We start from the raw sequence: 22,798 nt of genomic DNA, 5'->3' as shown, positions 1-22,798 counted from the left end.
AGCTTGTGACCATCCAGCCTGAAGGGGATGAGGCCACATTTCTCTGGTGCTTTGGAGTCTGCAAAGCACTAGACTCATCACAGTCTCAGTCCTAATTTACAGATGAAGAAAATAATGGTGAGAAAAGCTTCAAGATGGGGGGGGGGGTCCAGTCTAATTCTGGACAGCTCTGGTGGGGAAGGCAGTCTGACATGATGGAAAGCAGGCTGGCACCAGGATCAGAGGCGCCTCTGATGCTCATTGCCTGTGGGACCTTGGGCAAATCACTGAACTTTCCTGGGCCTCAGTTTGCCCATGTGTAAAAAATGAGGGGTGGGACTAGGTGGTCTCTGAGGTTCCTTCAAGCTCTGGATCTTGAGGTGGAACCACAGCGCATAGAGCCTGGGGTCAGGGAGATTCATCTTCATGAGTTCAGATCCTGCCTCAGACATTTAAGAGCCACGTGACCCTGGACAAGTCACGTTCCTGCCTGCCTCAGTTTCCTCATCTGTAAAAAGGGACTAACAATAGCACTTCCCTTGTAAGGATTAAATGAGATTCTAATTGTAAAGCGCTTAGCATGTGGTGAGTGCGATATAAACGTGAGTACTGTTAACTATTACTAGTTCTCTGTTTCTAGAACATTCTCTATATTGCTGCAGAATCTGATCCATTCAGATCAATTCACCCAAAGCTTCCTCATCCCCTCCACAGTCTTCCTGCTCTTTGCCAAAGCTCCCCACTTCCTTCACTAGGCCTCGCATGTCAAGTTTTCACGCTCCCTCCTTCTCCTTGCTGTCATCCTTTGGAGCAGAGATTAGTTAAGCCTCCAGAGCCACCCCTTCTCAGAATCATTCTTTCAAGTGCATGAAATCCATAGGCTTACGGAGGAAACCGATTTTATTGAAATGCAATTCTCAAAATATTTTTAAAAACAAGTGCCTAGACCCCAGGTTTAGAACTCCTGATCTAGACCCTCTTCACCGCAGAAAGGGTGAGGTGGGGAGAAACATCCTCTCTCATTCTAGAATTTACGCTTCTCAGTTTCCAACTGCTCTCCATAAGGTATTTATCAGCATAGCTAAAACAATGGGCCCCCTGAGGGAGACACAGGGGGCAGCTTGTGCCAGCCAAGTTAAAGCCCCCAACAGCACCTTCCCTCAGACCCAGATGGAGACAGCCCAGGAGCCCAAAGCTAAGAGCCTTGGGAATAGCCAGGCTTCCAGCCCACTGTCCTCAGCTGACATCCTGGGGAAGTGGCCCCTGTGGAGATACAGCCTGGGGATGGCTCTTGCAGGACCTGCAACCTCAGCAAGTGGAGACCTATAGAAGGGAGGCCTTGGCACTGTCCAGTCACTGGTCAGCCTCAGAAACTGACATGATTTTATTGGAGGAGCTGATGCTAAAAGGCGTTCACATCTGCTTTCTGCTGCCTTTGAGGAGCCAGGGTCTCCACCATCTGGCTTGCGGCTGAAACCTTCCCTTTGTGTTGTCTCCCCCATAGAATGAGAGCCCCCTCAGAGCGAGGACCACCTTGCCTTTTTATTTGTACACCCACACTTCCTTGAGTTAGCTCGAACCTACAGGTCTTTTTTGTGTGAAAAATTGTCTAGATCAGTGGTCTGCAAACTACTCTCAATGGTTTTTACATTTTTAAATGTTTTATTGTATAAAAGATGGGAAAAAAATGTTGGCCCTTGACTGTAGCTTGCTGACCCCAAGCCTAGATGGGCTGTCTCCTTGTCTGAACTCAAGTGTAGAGTTTCATATTTGTCCCTATTGAATATAAACTGGTTCTCTTCGGCCTTTTGTTTTACAGAGCCTGGCAAGGTCTCTCTAGTATCTTAGCAGTCCCTCCCTGCTTTGGGTCATTTGCCAGTTTGTTAAGCTTGCCATCTATTCCTTCAAGAGACTGAGAAAAAAAATATTGACCAGATCAGAGCCCCAGGGAAAGGGAGGGGAACACTCATCTACATGGTGCCTACTATGTGCTAGACACTGATGGGTGTTTTGTTTTCCAAATAATAATTCATTTGTTTTTTATAATAACTCTGGGCAGTAGGTGTTTTTAATCCTCATTTTACTGTTAAAGAAACTGAGGCAAACAGATTAAGTGACCAGCCCAGGGTCTCACAACTAGTGTCTGAGGACAGATTTGAACTTGAGTGTTCCTAACTCAAGGCCTAGTGCTCATGCAGCTGTCCCACCAGCTGCCTCTGACTGATTGGATTCAGCTTTTCTTCTAAAACTTGTGACAGATTCTCTGGGAACTCTTTCTGTGGTTTTCTTAAACCTTTTTCAAAATTAATTTGCTTTATATTCTCCAAATTGCTACATATTCCAACTCTACTCTCTGTGCACATATTCATACCCATTTTCCTCTAAGCACAGTACAAATGCTTTGCATGCAGTAGGTCGGCAGCTGTTTCATATTCTCTGATTTCAGGAGATTCGGGGTTTTGGCTACTTAGTACCTGCTGGGAAGGAGTGACCATGAATTATGTTAGTACAGTTTGCAAATGTGAAGACACGTACATCTGATTTGCAGAGTGTGCCAAGCAGTATGCCAGGTGTGAAAAAACCATTCATGGAAAGTTGAGAGGTTACCCCAGTGTTGTCAAGAAATCTTTTTTTTTTTCATCCTTCCTCCTCTAGGCATAAGAGGTTGAAAATTAGGCACCATATCATGTTTGTAAAGAATAGAGACTGTTCACCCTCAAGGCAAACACCCCTCCTTGTACATCTCCTTGTATTGGGCTTCCAGGCCAAAGCTAGGTGTTCTTAGCAGAGATGGGGAACCTGCGGCCTCAGTCAAAGGGCCACACTTGAAGACCTAGAGGACCACCTGTGGCCTCGAGACCACAGGTTCCCCCCCAGCGTAGGGTTTGAAGTCCGCTCCTTCCATATGCTGCATGTGTCATGTCCTTTTATGATATCTCTAGTTGAGCAAATGACTGTTTCTTCCTCCAGGTTTCAGAGACAGATGTCTGAACCCTGCCACCCCTTTCCTCCTGGTGACAATCGTCCAGGGTACCACCGACAGATGTCCGAGCCTATTGTCCCTGCAGCTCCCCCACCACCTCAGGGATTCAAACAAGAGTATCCTGACCCTCTCTATGAACATGGTGTTCCAGGAATACCTGGAGTGCCACCGACACATGGCTACCAGTCGCCAATGGGTATCAAGCAAGAGCCCAGGGATTACTGCATTGATTCAGGTTTGTATGAATGGTGTCTGAGCAACAACTGGGTGCAAGGCACTGTCCTAAGGTGTGGTGGTGGTGGTGGCGGTGGCGGTGGTGGTGGCAGTGCCGGTGGCAGTGATGGTGGTGGTGGTGGCAGTGGCAATGGTCCTTCCTTCTCAAAGAGGACTGACTATATCATGAAGGTGATGTCCTGACTGAGGCTGAAGAAGAGATCTGTTACCCTCAAGGGGATTATAATCTGGTAGGTGAGATGAGGCACTCAGAGGAATAGCACCACAGGAAAGGCCACCTGCCATAACAGGAGACAGTATTAACATTGGAAGAGGACTTTAGAGATGGTCTAGTCCAGGACTTTTTCCACTCACAAAACCTTCAGCACTTCTTAAACTGGCTCTAGTCCATATTCCCACAAAAGCAAGAGTCCCCCCTTCAGCCTCTTAGGAGATGGGAAGGGAGGCAAGAGAAACTGCATCTATCATAAAAGAAGAAATATTCTAATAGAGCATTGCAAAGGATTTCAGAAAATGCAGAACCCATAAATTCCAGTTCCAATGGCAAGTCTGAACCAGGCCTCTCTGCTATTGGCCCTGCATACACCCAGGCCAGGTTCACCTGCAGATCCGCAGATTGCCGCCCTGCCTCCCTCAGATTTGGGTTGTTCTCTCCTGCCCTGCCCTCGTGTCCCTGGGTTGTTTGGATGACAGACAGGCCCATGAGGGAAAGGAAAGCAGCAGCTCAGGATCGTCCTGGTGGGGCCTCGACTAGGCCCCTCAGGGACCTTCCTCCAGGATGCCATGGTGACAGACTGTGTTCCCAATAAAACTCATTTAGAATCTCATTTTTAGGAAGCTGTTTCCAAAACTGATGAGGCCTGGGAGCAGTGGAGTGAGGGATGTTTCATTATTGCTTGTAGCCTTGTTCCCAGGCTTGTGGCAGTCTGTTGGAATCCGCCAAACTCTTGAGGGCCTCAAAATAGCTTTACAAAAGAGAGACTCAGTATTCAGTGTATCACTCTCCTTTTTATAATGAGAGGTTTTCTAAGAGTGATCTGTAATTCAGAGCTGCATGTATCCTAGCTCTCCCTGGAAAAGCATACATTGTTGGTTGTTTTTCACTGTCCCTGTTGAATCATGATGCCTCCTACCTGGAAAAAAATGCCAGTGATCTCCCCGAGCCATTCAGTTGCAAGCCTCAGAAATGTGGCCTGGGAAGGCAACTGAGAGATTGGTGTTGAGTTACAGGAAGTATTGTTAAAGCTCCAGCTTAAATGAACGTGTTAGCCCACGTTTGAAAATGCACCCGAGTGACCCACTTTGGCAGGTGGGCCCTTTAGGGCAGAAGGGACTGGAATTTGTCTCTTGGTCATGACAAGGTAGTTGCTGTCTTCTCACCTTTGTCCTCTACCCCAGATGACTGGGGGCTCCATTGGGCTCTGCCCCCACACCAACGTGACAGAGATGTTTCAGAGGCTGTGGCCTCTGCACTAACCCTGACCTTTTCGTGCCCCTTGCTGGCCCAGGCTGCCCAAGGCAGAGTGGAGCGGCTCCTCCTTGAGGGGCCAGGTTTGCAAGAACTTCATTTGCTGCTTTTGCAGAAGGAGAACTAGAATGTTCTGTCATCCTCCCCCAGATCAAGTTTAGCACATGTCAGGCACCTGTTGGAAGGAGTGAAGGGTCAGCCAGTGAGGGCGCTGGCTGCTTCAGGCCAGAAAAATACAAAACCTTAGGGTGGGGCATTTGTCGCTCTCAGATTTCCGTGGCAATTCTCACCCAGCCCTTCCCAATACTTCTTGGAGTTCATGTGACCAGCTTGCCATAGTCAAGAGTAGCTCCTTCTCAGACCTGGGAAACGGTGATTTTCAGCTAGTCTTGTTTCTCAAGTGGATTTTCAGTTTAAAGTAAGATGTGCAAGTTGCTGTATCCACGTTCCTCAAATGTGAGCCGGATCGAGGTGGACTAGAGAATGGGGACGTAGGGGTTGCACACCCAGCATGGGCAGGTTCATCTGCCTTTGTTACCGGTGGACGGTGTGCTCAGGAGTTCTCCAGAGAAGATGGTGCTTGAGTGTGCTCCTGGTTCACTTTGATACTCTTAGAAGGTGGTTGAAATACCTTTGCCAAACCCTCCAAATCTCCCAGTACGGCTAGCTTTAGGCCTGTCTTTAAATCCCCTAATCTCTTTAGATCTAAAAATACTCTGAGCTCTGAATGTGAGCATGGGCAGTCAGATGGAGCAGGTGGGGAGACTTCTCAGGCTGCTGTCCCTCCCTACCCACTCCAGCAGCCTAGGAGGATTGCAGAGCTTGCTTCTCTTTTTCACTATTAGACACTTTAAAATGAAGGATATTAATACAGTGTCACCATTTCCACAGATAGTGGTAAAGGTGCTCTTGTCTCCCCACCAGGGTGGGCTGCTGGCACTCTCAGGACCTCTGCTTGACCTTCTCTTTGCCCAAGGTTTCCCCCAATGCCCAGACTTCTCTCTTCAGCACAGTTAATTTGAAAGGAAACTATGAACCCCAAGCAAAGACCTAAGATCTCAGACCCTGCCACTGCCCCTCTTGCTCCTATCCGCCAAGGCTGATCATCCTTGTTCCTTTGCCACGTTCTTTACTCGGATTCAGGCTTGCACAGCTCCCAGTTGGGGGACCAAAAAGGCCTCTCCTTGTGTAAGGCAGGTGGTTTAAGTTGCCAGCTCCCTGAGACGCCTCCCTATTGGATTCAACTGTCAAATGAACATTTCTATTCCACTACATGACTGATCCCGCTTTGTGCTTTGCTTTCAGAAGTGCCTAACTGCCAGTCATCCTACATGAGAGGAGGCTATTTCTCCAGCAGCCATGATGGTAAGCAGTTAACTTTTTGGGCTGTGTGGCCCCAAGTAAGCCCAGAGTCATGCATGTCAGAAGCTAACATTTCCTATCACAGGCTCAACTGTGTTTCTATAATGGCTGCAAAGGTTAGTTGAGCTGTAGGAAGCACCAAGGAGGTTTCTGAAGCTTTGTTTAGACACTGTATCATGAGGAGGTCATATTGACACCTTATCTGTTCATCTTCTCTTGTATGACAAGAGACCGCTCTCTGTTCTCTGGAGAAGGGAAGGACGTGCATTCACGTCCTTCAAGGACCAGATCTCACTGCACTCAGTACAGCTGCTTTCCATTAGCTGGTGGTGTTCCTGGGGAGCTGGAGCTTGAAAACACTCTTCACAAGACAGCCACCTCTTGATTGACAAGCTTCTGCAGATGTAGGCAGGCTGGTCCTTGAACAGTGGACACGTTGGGATTTAGAGTGTCAGCTCCTTGAGGACTGGGACTGTTTTCATTTTTGTCCTAGGTCTCTATCACCTGTTACTGGGTTGGGCCTGTAGTAGGTTCCTAATACATTTGTGTTAAGTTGAATTAAATTGAAACATTGTATTCAACAACCTTCTTGTGTGGGATTGGACCTGTACGGATTTGAGCTCCACTGTGATACGGCTTCCAAAGCCATTGTTAGGCATCAGAGGAGGACTTAAGACGTTAGAAAAAAGTAAAGATTACATCACCTTTTTTAGTATCACTGAAAAGGGTTGGGATTATGTTGCTGTAAATACTTTTATGCAGACAAAGGAAGGCCTGGGGATAAAGTTTTGAATTATGATCCTGACTTTGCTTTATCTGAGAGCAGGCAGGGATGAGGGTAACAAAAATTAATTACATTTATCCTTGCCTTGATAAGTAGGTGTCACCCTGAAGGGGCCACATGGTAAAGAATAAACCATTTATAACTTGTCTTAGTGAAGGGAGAAGAGGCTACATGTAGAGCGGGAGATAAAACAACAGATAGAGAACAGAATGTTTTGTCATTGATAGATGAAGATTGTGCTGCCAACCTACTGTCAATTAGTCACATGCTTTAACCCTTGAACAGTCTGAAGTTTCATCACTTGGGCTTGCCCTCCTCCGATGAGAACCTCGGCTCCTCTACACCTCCCTCTGTAGATTACCTTCATGGATTTCTATGACCCAAATAAAAAATATCTGACCCAGGTCTTGATCTTAAGGGTGTAACTGGATAGCCCTCAGCCAGCATATACAGCAATGGTGAAGGCTTTCTTAGCTTAGGTATCACTGATACTGTTGGTCAGATTGAGGGTCACCTCTGCACCAGGCTGAGGCATTGGAGAGGGTCTCGAAAGGAGGGCAGCCAGCTACATTAGCGTACAGCTTGGTTTGTTGATGAGGCATCTCACGCTCCCCTTCTTGAATAGAAAGCCAGTTCGGTTTCAGGAGTATCCTTCATGTAGGGTTACAATATCTGTATTTATTCACAAGAACCTCTTTTCCATAGAATTGGGAAATTTGAGTGAAAGAGATCATCAGCAGTCCTAAGAAGGATTGGGTTTTTTGGAAACATTAGTTCAGAACAGTGTTGTTTTTCACACCGAGATCCATGGAAGATTGCAGCCCCAGAAATGGTCATGTTGGGTTCTAAGAGAGTGTCCAGTCACTGGCAAGAAAGAGCTGCCCATTGGCCCCATGCCTTGGCCAGCCATAGTTCTGAGGGACTCACAAGCTCCATCAGCTAGTGTTTGCAGCATATAACTGAGGAGCAGAAAAAGGGGGTGGGAAGTGTTAATTGCCCCATTTAGGGAAAGAGCACATACCTAAAGATGGTGTTTTAGGAGATGCATTGGGTTGCTCTGTGCGCACAGCTCAGCCTGGGTGCTTTCTTCCTGTCTTCTCTCACTTCCATCCCCCAGACAGACTTCAGAAGTCAGATGTGTTCTTCGAGGCTAGTCTAATCGACTACCTTAAATTAGCCCGCCATGTTTTTCCCATCCTTGGATGATGCCTATAGAAGCAGTTAGAGAAACAAGTGTCTGTGACTGCATCTGAGATCAATCCCCTCGCTGCCACCATGAACCCTTTAATGCTTCCCCGCCTCCTCCCTAAAGCAAGTACCTCCTTCCTGTCCACAACCGGTGCGACCGCTAATGCAGATGTAACTGACATTTCACCCAAACTCATGGCAACTGCCAGATGTTTCAGCAAGAGGCACGATGCCATCTGGACAGGCAGGCCTGCTCCGGAGGAGTGCAGGAAGCCATACCTAGCATCTAATTGAAACTCCCTTTTCTTCCTTTCTATACTGTGCATATTTTAGTCTTTGAGAAAGAAAAAAAGACCTAAAAATAACTTGCTAATTTAAGCAGGCCTGTACACTTTGAAATATGGCGTTGGACTCTCCGACTTAGATTCCGAGTCTGTGTTTTCAGAGCTGAAACGTAAAATTAGTGGATAGGAACAGATTTTGAGAGAATATGTAATTTGGCATTTTACCTGTGGCCTTAGACTACAAAAATAAGACCGAATAACTGACATTTATAGAACACTGAGGCTTTCTGAGCACTTAATATATGTACACAGGGTGTCCCCAAAGTCTTAGTGCAGCCTGAAGCTTCAGTAGCTTAATGACGTGTGTGTGTGTGTGTGTGTGTAATATGTCATGTAATCCTCACATCCATCCCAGAAGTTCTGCAGGTGTTGTCTCTTCCTCATAGATAAGAAAACTGAAGCTCAGAGAAGTTAAGTGATTTCCCATGGTTACACAATCCAGGCCCTTCCTTACTCAAGTCCAGTCCTCATTCCACTGTGTATCTCTGATTTGTTGTTCAGTTGTGTATGACTCTTCATGACACCATTAGAGATTTTCTTGGCAAGGACACTGGAGCAGTTTGCCATTTCCTTCTCCAGCTTATTTTACAGATGAGGAAACTAAGGTAGACAAGGTGTAAGTGACTTACCCAGGGCCATTTTGAATTCAGGGAGATGAGTCTTCCTGACTCGAGGCTCAGCACTCTACCCACTGCACCACCCAGCTGATACAATTCCTCTGCATCCTATAAGGCTAGGAAGTTGTACGATCTCTTTTGTTTGCTTCACTTTAGTTCGGTAAGTGTGTAGTACCCACTGTGTGCCAGGCATTAAGGATATAAAGATGCATCAGAAGCACCTATCCCTGCCTTCAGGAAGCACACAAGCTAATAGAGATTGAGAAAGTACACAGGGCCTGCAATAAAAGGCAGGCTATGAGAAGGGCCTTGTGGAAGGCCCAAAGGAGGTGCTATGTACTCAGAGAAGGGGCACATCCCTTGCAGCTGAGCCCATCAGGGAAGGTGGCAGAGAGGAGGTGGATTTGAATCTGGACCTTAGAAGGGATGGGTAGGGTTTTGATAGAGAAGCAGGTTGGAAGGAGGAACAGAAGGGCAGGGCAAAGGGAGCTCCAGGGGTTGAGATTGACTGAAATTTAGAAGAGCAGTGATCAGTCTACAGTTGTCCCAGATGCCAGATTGAGTAGGGTTGGGCCCAGGCTATGGAGGCCCTTGAATTCTGGGCTAAGAAGTGAAGCTTTATTTAGGGGACCCTTCGAATGTTGCTGAGCATGGGAAAGATTTTATGAAAGCCAGGATGGGGAAGAGGAATGGGCCGGTGGGGTATGGCATTGGAGCTTGGGCATGAAGGGACCAGTTAAGGAACTGTTAAGAGTTGTCTAAAGAGAAGTTAATAATGACCTGAGCTTGGGGAACAGGCTCTAGTCTCCCAGCACTATGTCCCATTAGGATGCTCTTTGGAAGGTCCAGTCTTAGACTAGAGGAAATGAAATGAAGGAAGGGAACTCTGGGAAAAGGGCCGAGGTGCCATCGCAGAGTCTGTGATAAGAAAAGGAATGAAAAGCTTTGTGTGGTCTGACATTCAGCCTAGGCTTGGGGAGGACAGGTTTCAAAGAGTTCAGAGGAAAAAGTCAGATCAAAAGTCAGATGACCCAAAGGAAACAACTCTACTGAGGAATAAACAGGAAAATTTTCTGAAGAGGCTGACGTGAATGTCCAGAGAACTCAAAGAAGGGCAATGTGTAGTGGAGACGGGCAGCCTGTACACTTGGCCTGAAGTCCCACCTGTCACCCACCCTGGATGTGTGTCCCAGGGAAAGGTCACATAACCTTTCAGCTCCAGACACTCTCTAAAACTATGCAGAGAAGATGCTGACCAGCATTAGTGGGTGGCGTTTCCTCTCCAGAGAATACCCATTGCTGGTGCAGTCTTAGCTCTAGGCCCTGGCCCTGGCCCTGTCTTTTTTTACAGCAGAGGGATACAAAGTCAGATAACAGAAGGAATCCAGAAGTAAGCATTTCCAGAAGAATGTCAGGGGTTGAGGATGACAGAGGGGAGAGAAGAGGACCAGAGGAGGGCTTGGTCTGCTGCTCAGGGCAAGTGGGCCCATCACCAACAACAGAGAAAGGACTGAGTTGCTCACTTCTAGGCTGTTTCTGTTTTCTCACCCAAGAAGGACTGTTGGACTGGAAAGGACAAGACAAAAAACAAATAGGAATAGTGACCCAGGCTGGAGCTGTGGTTTTGTTGGCAGAGGCAGCTCCCTGGTGAGGAAATGCCCCCAGAAATTCTCTGGTAATAACTCCTAGCTGTCATTGATAAATTTGGGTCACCTGACCCAGATGAACTTCATCTTTGGGGGCTGAAAGGACTGGCACATGGGATGTCAAACCATTGTCATTGATAGATGGAAGATCATGGAAAGTGGGAGAAGTGCTGGCAAAGGTCCCAGTTTTCAGAAAAAGGAGAAGGTGAGAGACTTATGGTAGGGTTGACATTGATCCATGGGAAAATTCTGAAATAGGTTATCAAAGAGATGATGAGTGGACATCTAGAAAAGGATGTGATGATTCCAAAGCTCTAGCATGGGCTCATCAAGAACTAAGTCATTACAGGTCTTGTTTCCTTTTTTGAAAGGTTGCTGAGTTAGTAGATTCTGGGCGATGGTATGGAGGTAGGTTTTAGCAGAGCATTTGATTAAGTAGTGAGATTCTCTAACTAAAAATGGAGAGTCTTGGGCTAAGATGTAGCATAATTAGAGGGCCTAGAGATGGTTGAATAGTCATTGATGGTTTGACAGCAGCAATGGAAAGGAACGGTACAAGCATCTGAGCCTGGCTGGCCTTCTTAGTGGTGCTTTGGATTAAAATCTGTGCGGTATGCTCAGTGCCTTTGCCAGTACTGGAATGGGAAGCAAACACTGGACATCAAAGTCAAGATCCAGAAGAATCTTTACAGGCTTGAGCATTGGGCTGTGCCAAGAAAATGAAATTCAAGAGGGTTTAACTTCCAAAGAAGCTTCTTCATAAATACAAAATGGTAGCATTGTAGTCAGAGAGTGGTTGGTTTGAAAAAAGAGCTGGAGGCTTCAGTGGACTTGAAGCTCAATATGAGAGCAGAGCCTGTCATGGCAGACAGAAGTGCCAGTTCAGCCCCTTGGGCTGCCAGGAGTGAAGAGGTGCAAGAGAGGTCCTAGGTAGGCCACACCTGGAGCATGGGTTTAGAAAGGATGTCACTGAGCTGGACGGTGGCCAGAGGAGATGTTCAGGAGTGCAGGCCACATGAGGATCCATTGAAGCAACTGGGAATGAAAAGACTGGAGGTGGGGGGAAGAGAATGGCTGCAAGGTTTTAAAAGTTTCGCCCCCACTGTTGTGTGGAAAAGAAGAGAGACTTGTTCTCTTGGTCCCCAGAGGGAAAAACCGGGAATGCTGGGCAAAGCTTGTAAAGAGGCAAACTTATAGGCTTGATATCAGGAAAACCTTCCTTCCAGCTGGCAAAAAGAAGAATGAAGAACAGGTTCTCCTCTCCCTTGGGAATGGTTTATTTTTTTCCAGGTATGGGATAGACCATGATTCTGTGATTCAGTCCTTATTGCTTCGTTTCAGCACAGAAGTGTGTACGTGTGTGCTTTTATGAGGGTATATGTGTGTGTTTGAGGCCATTTTCTTTCATCTTGTAGACTTTAGAGAATGTTATTCTTTTGTCTCCTAGCATTGATCCCTTAACACACTTAAATAATATCCCTATCAGTGTCTTCAGGGAGAATACTACATACCAGAGAGTGGCTAGGTCCCTATCCCAACCTGAAGATAAGGAAAATTTGGAATTCATAGAGATTTAGGAATCAAAATGGGAGCCTAAAGCCCCAAGAGTTTCTTAGTACTCACACTAGGAGGGCAGGTTTTGTTGATTGCTGGCATTCGTGTTCATGGGAAGGGTGGACAAAGGGAATCTAAGCTTATGCTCTCTACCTTCCTCCAGCTTTGTCCATTAAACCCATTGTGTAGAGGCCTGTCCCTATCCCTCAAGATCTCAGTTCTATAAACATCCCAGGATCTGCCTTAATAGAACCTTTTACTCTTACTGAGTATAAATGCAGAAGAGAGACCTTGGACTTAAGAAGATGGTGGGGGGGAGGAGTATCTTGTTTTGCATAGAGAATGGGGAAGGGAGACAGATATGTGAGAGAGAGACAGAGAGAGAGAGAGAGAGAGCGAGCAAGTGAGCGCCTGCCATGGGAAAGCAGCAGGTTGGGCATTTCCGCTGTGGACTTCTATGGCCTCTGCATTTTAGGGCTGGTCCTGTATTCAGATAACTCTAAGGAGTTCTAGGAGCTTTGCATTTCTTACCTAGTGCTTGTTCTGGTTACTGCTCCAAATCATGCATTCAGAGGCTAGATCTCCATGCCAACACACCAGCTTTCCTCTTGTCTTGCTCCAGTGTCATAGAATCTAGGGCTCTCCCTACCTCCCAGCCCCCTCTTTTTAAAAAATGTAAAAACCATTGGCCCATTCTAAGAAGCAGAAGATTGTTTCAAATGGCTTTTCGTGACAAGAGATTGCTTCAGTGACCAAAGTTGAGAGAGATCTTAACCTCTGAAACCATGGGATAAAAACAACTTTAGGCATCAGAAAGGGCTTTTCTTGAAATGCTTATTTTCCTTAAAGGATGGCTATGCTTCTATCTTTTTTCCCCCACTTTACTGTATTTCTTTAGGTTTTTAAATTAATTTTTATTTTTATTCTGAATCCCAATAGGATGCTCATTTCCTCGTGCACAGTAGAGCAGAAAAGGGGGATTGTACATGAAGTCTCTTATAGACAGCCGACCTTTCTTTTGATTAGACGATAAATTCAAGCTCTTCTGCCTGTCTGGCCTTTTAGTCTTCTTCTGTTCTTTTGCCTCTTTTTTTAAGATGCTTCAGTGACCCTCATTTTTTTGAGAGGGGACTGGCTGCCGCCCTCTCTCTGTTCCCCTCCACCACTTCCAACTTTAGTTCTTCCGAGTATGGTGCTGTCCCAGTCAGATGGTGTTGATCGCACAAAAAGAAGGAGCCACCACATTCTGTATATTCTGTGCTTCACAAGTGTTGCCTCCCCTCCCCTCCAGGCAGGAATTGTCTGCAAAGAGGTAGATGCCCTGGGTTTTCTCGGAGGTGTCTTTTCTGACGCTGTCAGAGGGGATGGAGTTAAGTTAGGCCTGGAGCCAGAAGGGGACCTGCAGCGTTCACACTCTACTTCTGACACTTAGCAGTCCCATGTGAAAATGTGAACAAATCCCTTCTCCGTGTGCCTTCTAAACGTCACTCAGGCTTGGTGTTTCAAAATGTAGGAGGGTCACAGTCTTTATCAGGGGAGAGAGTTCCCACATTGGTCCTCACATCTAGGAAATAGACTATCCTTTGCATATTTGTGCCTCTGATCTTAGCTGGAAATGCTGGGGATAGGTTAGGACGTCCCATCATGATCCTAAAGAGAATTCCAAGGCCCTGGAATTTCAGATCTTCCTTCTTAGCCTCTCCTTTTCCTCCCATAATTTTCTACCTTTTTTGGAAAATCTTGTCATTTCTTCTATTTCTTTTTTTCTTTTTCGGAGGCAATCCAGGTTAAGTGACTTGCTTGAGGCCACACAACTGGTGTCTGAGGTCAGATTTGAACTCAGGTCCTCCCTACTCCAGGACCAGTACTCTCTACCCAGTGTGGCACCTGTCACCTTTCTCAATTTCTTTAGAGATATGTGACCCTGGGCAAGTCATTTATCCTGTCTGGGCTTGCTGTTCCTCAGCTATATATCTTGTCTCCAGGGTACCCTGGGCTCATTCTTCTTCACTTCCAGATGCTTTTCTACAGGCCTCCAGCCATTTTAGTGGCTCTTTCCTTTTCTTGATTCTCATTTTTGGGGTACTGTAGAAGAACATTTTGTTTGCCAAGGCCAACATGTGAGACTTGTGATGCTGGTTTTCTTTATGGAGAGTTATCAGAAAGGTTGAAACTAGCACTTGCCCAGGAAGAGGCCAGCAGGGTGTCCTAGGTGTGTGGTAGCCTCTTCACATTACAACAGGGTTGTCGGTGTTAGGGTGGCAGTCATGCTTGATCCCTGCTGAATTTCTACACAAGGTGTAAGGAAATGTGTGGTTAGCTCCTGTCTCCCTCACCACAAGCCCTATCAGTCTCAGAGCAAAAACTGATTCCATCTGGGGACTGGGGCTCAGTCGGCTCTTACAGAACAGGAAGGAGAAAGTCTTTAGAAAACCCTCCGATTCTATCTGAGCCTTGATGCAGCAGCTCCATATCAGGAGATTGTATCGCCTTATTTCAGCTTTCAGAACTAAGGGTCTAATAGAGAAATAGGTTGAGATCTTTAAAAACCAAACGTTCCACCTTTTTTTTCTGAATCTCCCAACCAGGTTTTTCATGTGACAAAGATCCTCGATTGTACTTTGATGACACGTGTGTCGTACCAGAAAGGCTGGAGGGTAAGTTGATGGAGGGAGGGAGGGAGGCCAAACAAGGTAATGAACCTTCCTCCAGATTGCCTTCACACCTTGGAATGGCAGTTACATGAATCTCTCTGTCCAAGCAGGCAAAGTCAAACAGGAGCCCACCATGTATCGGGAAGGGCCCCCTTACCAGAGACGAGGCTCCCTCCAGCTGTGGCAGTTCCTGGTTACTCTCCTTGATGACCCAGCCAACGCCCACTTCATTGCCTGGACAGGTCGAGGCATGGAGTTCAAGCTGATAGAACCAGAAGAGGTATGAGTTTCATTAGCCAGACAGGCTGGTGGTTGAGTTTATTCTGGCTTCCTTTGTTGTTTTTATATTTGGAGGCCTGCTAGCCCTTCCTGCCCTTCCCATATGGGCTCTGTTCTCGACCACAGAGATGTCTTCTCAGAGACCACCTTGGGATGGTAATAGAGCAATTTTGTAGAGAGTTCTCTGTCAGCGTTGGTATTTCTACCAAAAGACTTCAGGTAAGGGCTGGTGTTTCCTCTGGCTCTGCTCTTCCTGTTGAGATTCCCACATCTGGTGTTGTGGGGGTAGAAGCCCATCTTTGTTCCATTTCTCCTCCCTGGCAGCCCCACTTGGGAGGCCTTGACAGTGGGCTGTGGCACCATTTTCATCTAAGCCTTGCTTGTTAGGAGCAGGCCTGGCCTAGAGGGGCAGCAGATGATAGAATTGCCTAGTCCGTTGTGTGAACTTAAGCGTTGGAATGGTTTGCGGCATCGGAATGGTTTGCAGATAGCCCAAACCTCCATTGTAAATAACACATTCTCCTCCCTGTTTCCTCAAACTCTGGCCATAAAGGCCTCCGCATGGAACCGCTCCCATTTCCTCTTGCCCCCAAAATAGATTCCAATCTCTTAATGAGGAAGGAAAGGGCCTGCAGCTCTGCTCCCCTTTCCTGAGTCCTACGCGAATCAAGACATCAGGCTGGGCTTTGGATCCAGCATCACCCAGAAAGGCCAGCTTCTGTCTCCCGTTATTCTGAAATGGAGAAGAGAAGAAAGAAACCAGGCTCTCGGGCAGAAGAAATGAAAATGTTCTCTGCTACATCTGAGGGCTTGTGGCCTGAAGTGTAAAATTACCATTCACTGGGCTAGGCTAGAATAGTAGAAAGATGGAGCACAGCTTTTGCACCTTAATAGGAAAATCTGGCATGCAAATTAATTCAGCTCAGCGAGTAGCGAACACCTGCCGCATGTAGGATGCTGTTAGAAAATTTCGATAAAATAGAATCCCAGACTTCATGGAGCTCAGAACAAGCTAAGGGGTCTTAAGAGTAAGAAAGACTTACAGGCAGATCGCCCCCACACGGTATGACCCAAGTTTATTAATGAGGTTTGAGGGGAACCCCTTTACCGTTGGGGTTCAGGGAAGGCTTCATGTAAGAGGTGGCATGAGTTGAGCTTTAAGAATGGGCTTGGCTATCAGAAAAAGGAGGAGGACATTCGAAAGGAAGGGATGGCAGGCGCAGAGGCATCAGCAGTAAGAAAATGTGAGGTGCGTTGGATTGGGGGAGGAGGAGAAGGGAAGAAGGCTCAGTCTCTGGAGCAGAATGAGCCCAGGCCAGATAGTAAGTAACAAGAAATGAGGCCAAGATAACAGCGATCACCCCCCCCCCCAATTGTGTCCATTGTGTGGGCCAAGGTGTTTGGACTTTGTTCAGCCTGTAACTGTAGGAGATTGGAAAGCAGGTTCTTAGGGACTGGAGTCATTAAGAGTCCTGATTAGGGACACACAGTGTGCTTCCCTGGAAAGCCACAGCTCTAGAGATGACTCCCCTGGTTATCCTAACCTCTGTTATCACAAGATAGAATGAGTCATTCTGTTTCCATCAAGACCCAACCCAGCTCCAGAGCCAGAGGGATGATTCAAGGACAATGGTTAAGTTACATAAGCTGCATTAGGGTTCTGATGAAGAGAGAGTAGAAAGGGGGGGGGAGCTGATTCCCCACAGATCCTTCACTCAGCCCTAAGATTGTGTGTTCTGTGTCGATGCAGCCAAGTGAGGGGAGAGCCTGGGCCCTTGAATTCAGCAAACCTCGCTGGGACCCACGTTGTTCTGTGTGCGGCCCTTTTATTACAACAGGCTCAGACCCTAAAGCACACTGTGCAGCAGCAGGTGGACTGGGCTTTGAGCCTCTGGACCACCGATATTGGCATCTGCTGGGCTGTCACACCACCAGCCCCCTGGTCAGTAACGAAGATGGGAAGTAGAGGGGTGGAGCCAAAAGACCAACCTAGGCTTTCTAATTTAATAAGAAACTATCCTCTGGAGAACTAATGGGACCATGTGGCCAGGACAGAAGTGAGGGAATGGCCCCTCTGGGTGGCCTGAATAAGTGAGCAAATTGGTGTTTTAAGTACCTACTGTGTGCAGCCCACGGTGCTGGGCCCTGAAACGAATCAGCTTCTCTTCCACTGCCCCCAACTCAGGCCTCTTCATGGCCTTTTCCTATTCTTCCATGTCCAGATTTGGTTCCACTAATGGCTTCTGTTGCCCTCTAGAACATTCCTTTAAAAATTCCCTATGTGGTTTGGGCGTCTTACCCTACATAGTCCCAGGACAAGGCTAGGTTTTCTAAGTAACACCTTGAAATCACTGTAAGGAGAAATCTCATGAGTAGTTTGAAGGGTGAAGCCGAGGAAAAAGCTGTTTGGGACGTAATTGTAGGCAGCTGTGGAGCTGAGCAGTGCAAGCTGGGTAATTAGCCACAATATCCATTACGCTGTACGTTTTGGCAGTCCCCCTAATCAAATGTCTCTTGATAGTCATCCAGCTTAGCACCCTCTCAATTATGACAGACTCTGCTTTAATCTGGAACCATTTTAGTTGTGAATCTGCATTAATGAATATTTGGGGGTGGGGGAGAAGGGTTGATAGAACACGGGGCAGATCACTGCTTTGATTCACAGATTGTAGAGCCAGAAGGGACCTTAGTGATCACCTTGTCTGGCCCCCTCCTCTTAATGATGAGGAACCCTGAATTCAGTGACTTATCCTAGGTCACACAGTGAATTGGTCCTGTCGGGGCTCAGGGCTGAACTTCCTTCCAGTGCCTGTCTTGTGCCCTTCCCCCTGCCCTGGGTGACTGCAACAGGAATGTTTAAAAAGAGCCTTCCTTGGAAAGAACTGGTCCATATGTCATCCTAAAGAGGACCCAGTCATGTGTCTGACCCTGTAGAGCCTAATTAGTCAATCCCACTTGGGTCACAGATTTAGAGCTGGGAGAAACTTTGGAGGTCATCCAGCCCCACACTTCTGTTTTATAGAAGATCTCAAGGCCCAAAGAGTTTAAGGGACTGGCCCAAAGTCACCCAGGTAGTAAGTGGCCACTGAGATGGCCCAAGTGTGGACAGCCTCTGACTACAAACACGGGGTGCTTCTCACTCTACCACTGGCTCCCCGCCCCCGCCCCATGTAGGATGTGCTGTGTGTCAGGCAGCACCAAGGAACGAGGAGCTCTTGAGTGGGCTCAGCATGGGTGGGTGCCGAATGAGAACTTGTCACTATGGCTACCAGAGCAGCCTGAGATCAGGGCAGACACTCCCAGGAGCTGTTCCCGAAACTCTGCCTCTGTGAGCGATGCCAGGGAGAGAGCTGAGCCCTGAAGCTGCAGGATGTGCTGAGAGCATGTGCTTGGGCTTCCCTTCTGCATACATCCTGGGGGCTGGGCTGGCAGTCGTGCTCTAGTATAATTGAGCATGTCCGCCAAACTGTACATTAGGAGGGGAGAGAGACTGTTTTCTGTCTTAGTAACTGTCCCTTCTCCCTCTAGTTTCTTTTGGATTTTTTTATTTGTATCTTTTCTTCTCCATGGATTGCCTTGACCAAAGAAGTCATCTCTTAGTGGCCAGCCCCCAAGGAAGGGCCTTCCAGTATGCTGGTACCTCCTGGACAGTAGGTTCCAGGGGCTGCCAGGACCTGGCTGTGGAGAATGATGGGCATAAGCTGGCGGTAGCATAAGAAGCTCATGTTAGAGCTACCATTTGAAAAATGTGTGATCAGAAAAGGAGGGAAACCAGGCATGTAGAGGAAACAGAAACGAGACAATGACTCACGAGCACACTGATGGCCACAGAGAGGTCAGGAAGAGGCCTCCAGGCATGCCTTCAGCCTCCTGAAGAGATCTCCCAGAGGACTGATGGGAGATTGGGGGCAAGATATCCCTAGGATGAGAAGACAGGAGGGAATGGAGTGAGGGCACCACTGGAGCAAGCTCCCATGTTCATTAGATCATGGGGCTGTTGATGAAACGAAGGATTTCCATTCTGTAGCATTTAATTATTCTTTCTAATTTTCTTAAGCTGTTTGACTATTTTACCTTTATGTTGAATTCATTCTTGAGTAGTGCAACACAAGGAATAACAGGTTAATGAAGGCTAAAATTAGGGTGGTATTTTTTCTTCCCCTAAAATGAAATCACTTATGTGTGTCCTGACTTAATGTCATTTAAATCTCTATGGCCTCAGAACCTCGGACAGTGCTTTTATGTACATAGAAGTCAATTTGGTGACCATACCTCCACCATATTTGAAAAGTTCAGATTCAGCAATGAAGACCAACATTTCTCAAGACCTATTGAATTTGGGCTTTGAGACAGTTTCTTTTCTACATATGGTAGAGGTACGGGCACAAGATTGACTTCTGTGTACATTTTTTCTTAGCTATCAGGTTATTTCTAGAATGCTTTTACAATTCATTTTCATATACTAAATTGGAGTGGAGAAATAGTTGATAATAACCAAGCTACATTCCTTCTCCACTGCCCAGTAGAACATAACCTCCTTGAGGGCAGGGATGGGTTTGTTTTTGTCTTTGTCTCCAAGCACAGAGCCTTAGGGCTATACACAGTATAGAGCACAGGGGCCTGACTTCCCTCTGAGAAATCCTCTCCCTGCCTACAACCACATGTTTAATGTTGAGTTTGTAAAAGCACAAAGATTTGCAGCTGATCAATCAGCAATTATCTTGTGCAGAAAATGTTTCCAAAATGCATCCACAAAAGTGAAAACTCTTGGCTGGACCACCTGGGGAGCTCCAGGGCTCTAATAGGAGAAAAAGCTGAAATGCAGAGTGTTTGTGGGGTTTCAATATCTGTCCATGTATCTCAGCACGCATATGAGATAAAAGATGGTTTGGCGTGCTAATTCATCAAGCCACTGGAAAGGCTTCCTGGCTGTTGGCTTCAGTTTGTCTACACAGGCCTCAGATTTCATCTCTCCATCATTGAGCCTCAGGTGGACTGGGTGGGATTTAATGCACTTCAGCACTGTTTGGGAAGCCCTATTAATTTTTCATTAGATAGATAATGGTGCTCCAAGCTTTCAGGCCCATTCTGAAAGTCCCCTGGGAGCCTAGGATTGGATGGTCGCAGATGCAAACCATCTGATTCCCCTTCACTGTGGGAGCTGCAAAAGAATATGTCTCCCAGCCCCTCTCCAATCTTATTAGAATTGAACTTTGGTTCTCTTAGCCCATTAGCAACTCACTAGTGTGTTTCTAATGTTTCAGGGATGACCATTCTAATTATTCCTTATTGACTGCTACAGAAACCACAGCACTTAACGGCAACATGCTAATAGCTCTGGGCATTGGTCAGTAATTCATACAGGGGAGAAGAGAAGTATGTCGGCTTCCGCTGAGACATTAGCTGAACCCACTGTAGCCTTAAAGGGCTTGGACTCATTTTACCCTCCAGGCCCATCTGGGGGTTAGTCATGACATTTAATCAACATTTAGGCCCTTTTGTTAGCGGGTCAGGAAGCCACAAGCTCCCAGGGCCAGCTCTGCAGAACACGACTGAGGCCCGTGGGGTCCATTTGTCACCCTCTGCTTTCCTCTTCTCAGGTTGCTCGACGATGGGGCATCCAGAAGAACCGACCAGCAATGAACTATGACAAGCTGAGCCGCTCTCTGCGCTATTATTATGAAAAGGGTATCATGCAGAAGGTAGGGACTTGGTAGGCCCCCAGAGAAGTGTGGTGGGAAAGAAAGGACTCCCTGCAAAAGGACTTTACTGAAACAGGCCAGCTTGTAACAGCCAGAACAAGAGCTTGTGAGAGCGGGAGCCTTAGCTCAGTGATTCAGAATGAACCAGGAAGGCGGAGATTCCCTGGAAAATCCAGACTCTCCCACTGGAGGTTTAGAGACTAGAATTGAGGTGACTTCTATGACGTGGCGATCTCTGTTCAGCCCCAGTCCCCCCCCCATTGCCAGATTTCTTAAAGGGAGATAACATGCCAACAAACAGGAGATTTAGAGCTAAGTTAGAACAGATTTAGAAGGAGCATTGAAATTCCCTGGATGGGACAAGTGAGAGTCAGAATTTAGAAACCAAAAATAGGGTAAATAGAGTGACAAGAAATTAGTGGCCCCTCCTTCTAATTACCGTGCTGCTCCTTGGAGGTGGACGTTGCCAAATTCTTCCTGTTTTATACTGCAACATTTCAGGTGGGTAAGCTTGATGGAGAGCTTACTGCCCATGCTGTGGTCCTGGGAGCTCAGAGAACCTAGGTGACCTGCCTTAGGTCATGCAGCCAGTGAGCATCGTGCCACGGTGAGCCTTTGAACACTGGTACCTGAGCTGGTACTCTCACACATGCTGGCTGCATGACCCCAGACCGCCACCTGAGACTCTTAAGCTGTGGAGAAGGTGCCAACCAACATTCACAGGAGTGGTTTTTTCACCAGAAGGTTGGCCAACCGAATGAAATCACAGGTCCAGTCCTAAACTATGTTGCAAGTGCAACTTAAGAACAGTCATCAGCCTCTGCCTGGAATCGTCCAACAGGGAGTAGAGGGCAGGTGTAAAAAAGAGGAACAATCCCAAGATTCTCTGGTTCTCTTCTAGCCTTGTTACTCCTGCCACCAGGTCTGATGGTTGAGAAACTGTAGGAGGCTAATGCCCTTCTCCCTCCCCTGCAGTAATGGTGGAGAGAGGCCTCTATCCTTGGGGGCAGCCAAGCTGTGGCTATTAGGAGACCCAGTAACTTGGGTAAATAGAAACTCTTCCCACTTACAGATGCCTATGTTTTTGGAAAAAAAAAAAAGCACACTTGATCTCTGATAATCAAATCAGTTTGTAGTTGGTGGCTGTTACATGTCCTGTGGACCAGGAGTAACTAGGAACTTTAGAAAGATAGATGAGGCCTGAGCATTGGTGAGCTGTAATAAGTGGAAATAGAAGTCTTCTGATTTCAAGGCAGATTGAGCTGATCATGAATATGTTGCCCTCATTCCTTAAGACTTTTTGCTAAGGGTCAGTCATCATCTTAGGGGAGCCCATCACAAATGTCACGCCCTCAAGCTCTGGTTTTGTAGCATTGCTCGTGCCCCAGAGAGCACTGGGCATAGCCAACCACGTTCACAGATCCACCTTGTCATCTTCCAGAGCAAGGGGCTGCACTTTTAAATTAGGAGCTTTTGAAATGATCAGAACCATGCTTCTGTCCAGCCACTGTAATAAACAAACTTCTTAAAACGAGGCTCTTGAAGCAAAGCTACATTTCCCCAGTCGGAGATTTTCTTAGAGCCAGCCAATAAAGTAAACACATGCTGGAATTTAGTCACATTGAATGGAGACAACTTTCATTCCTCCACGATGGTTAGTCTGAATGAAGTCTATAGATGATAGAAGGTGTTGGTTTTACGGTTTTAGCCTCCTGTCTGTCACACCTAGTCTTCTCTGAGCTTCCAGCTAAGTCAGAAGTCTCTATACACCCCTTGGAGATGCTCAAGAAAGAATGGAGGGGAAATTCTCAAGGACTTGGCTCCTTCGTTATCCAGCCTACACCAGCAAGTTTGGGGATGCTGCTCCATTACTAAGAAATCTTGAGGGTAGTTTCTCAATTGTCTAACTTGAGCATAGGGAAGTAATGGCCTGGAGAATGCAGAATATCCAGTGAGCATTAGATCATTTCTCTTTTGCATTGGAAAGACCTTCCATTAGGCACA

The 22,798-nt window shown here is 46.8% G+C and overlaps 1 protein-coding gene across 2 annotated transcripts in view; it reads left to right on the top strand.

Annotated features, from left to right (window-relative positions):
• The window catches only part of ETV5 (ETS variant transcription factor 5), a 74,239-nt gene that overhangs the window by 48,413 nt on the left and 3,028 nt on the right, over positions 1–22,798 (top strand). For both annotated transcript variants that reach the window (XM_036766997.1, XM_036766998.1), the window contains exons 8-12: positions 2,950–3,197; positions 5,970–6,029; positions 14,748–14,816; positions 14,924–15,093; positions 20,693–20,794. In XM_036766997.1, coding sequence (XP_036622892.1) covers positions 2,950–3,197; positions 5,970–6,029; positions 14,748–14,816; positions 14,924–15,093; positions 20,693–20,794 — 649 coding nt within the window. The remainder of the gene's footprint in view (positions 1–2,949; positions 3,198–5,969; positions 6,030–14,747; positions 14,817–14,923; positions 15,094–20,692; positions 20,795–22,798) is intronic.

The sequence above is a fragment of the Trichosurus vulpecula genome, chromosome 7 (genome assembly GCF_011100635.1).
Source record: "Trichosurus vulpecula isolate mTriVul1 chromosome 7, mTriVul1.pri, whole genome shotgun sequence".
Taxonomy (NCBI): domain Eukaryota; kingdom Metazoa; phylum Chordata; class Mammalia; order Diprotodontia; family Phalangeridae; genus Trichosurus; species Trichosurus vulpecula.
The sequence above is the reverse complement of the archived record's forward strand: the minus strand, read 5'-3'. Positions and strand labels throughout refer to the sequence as shown.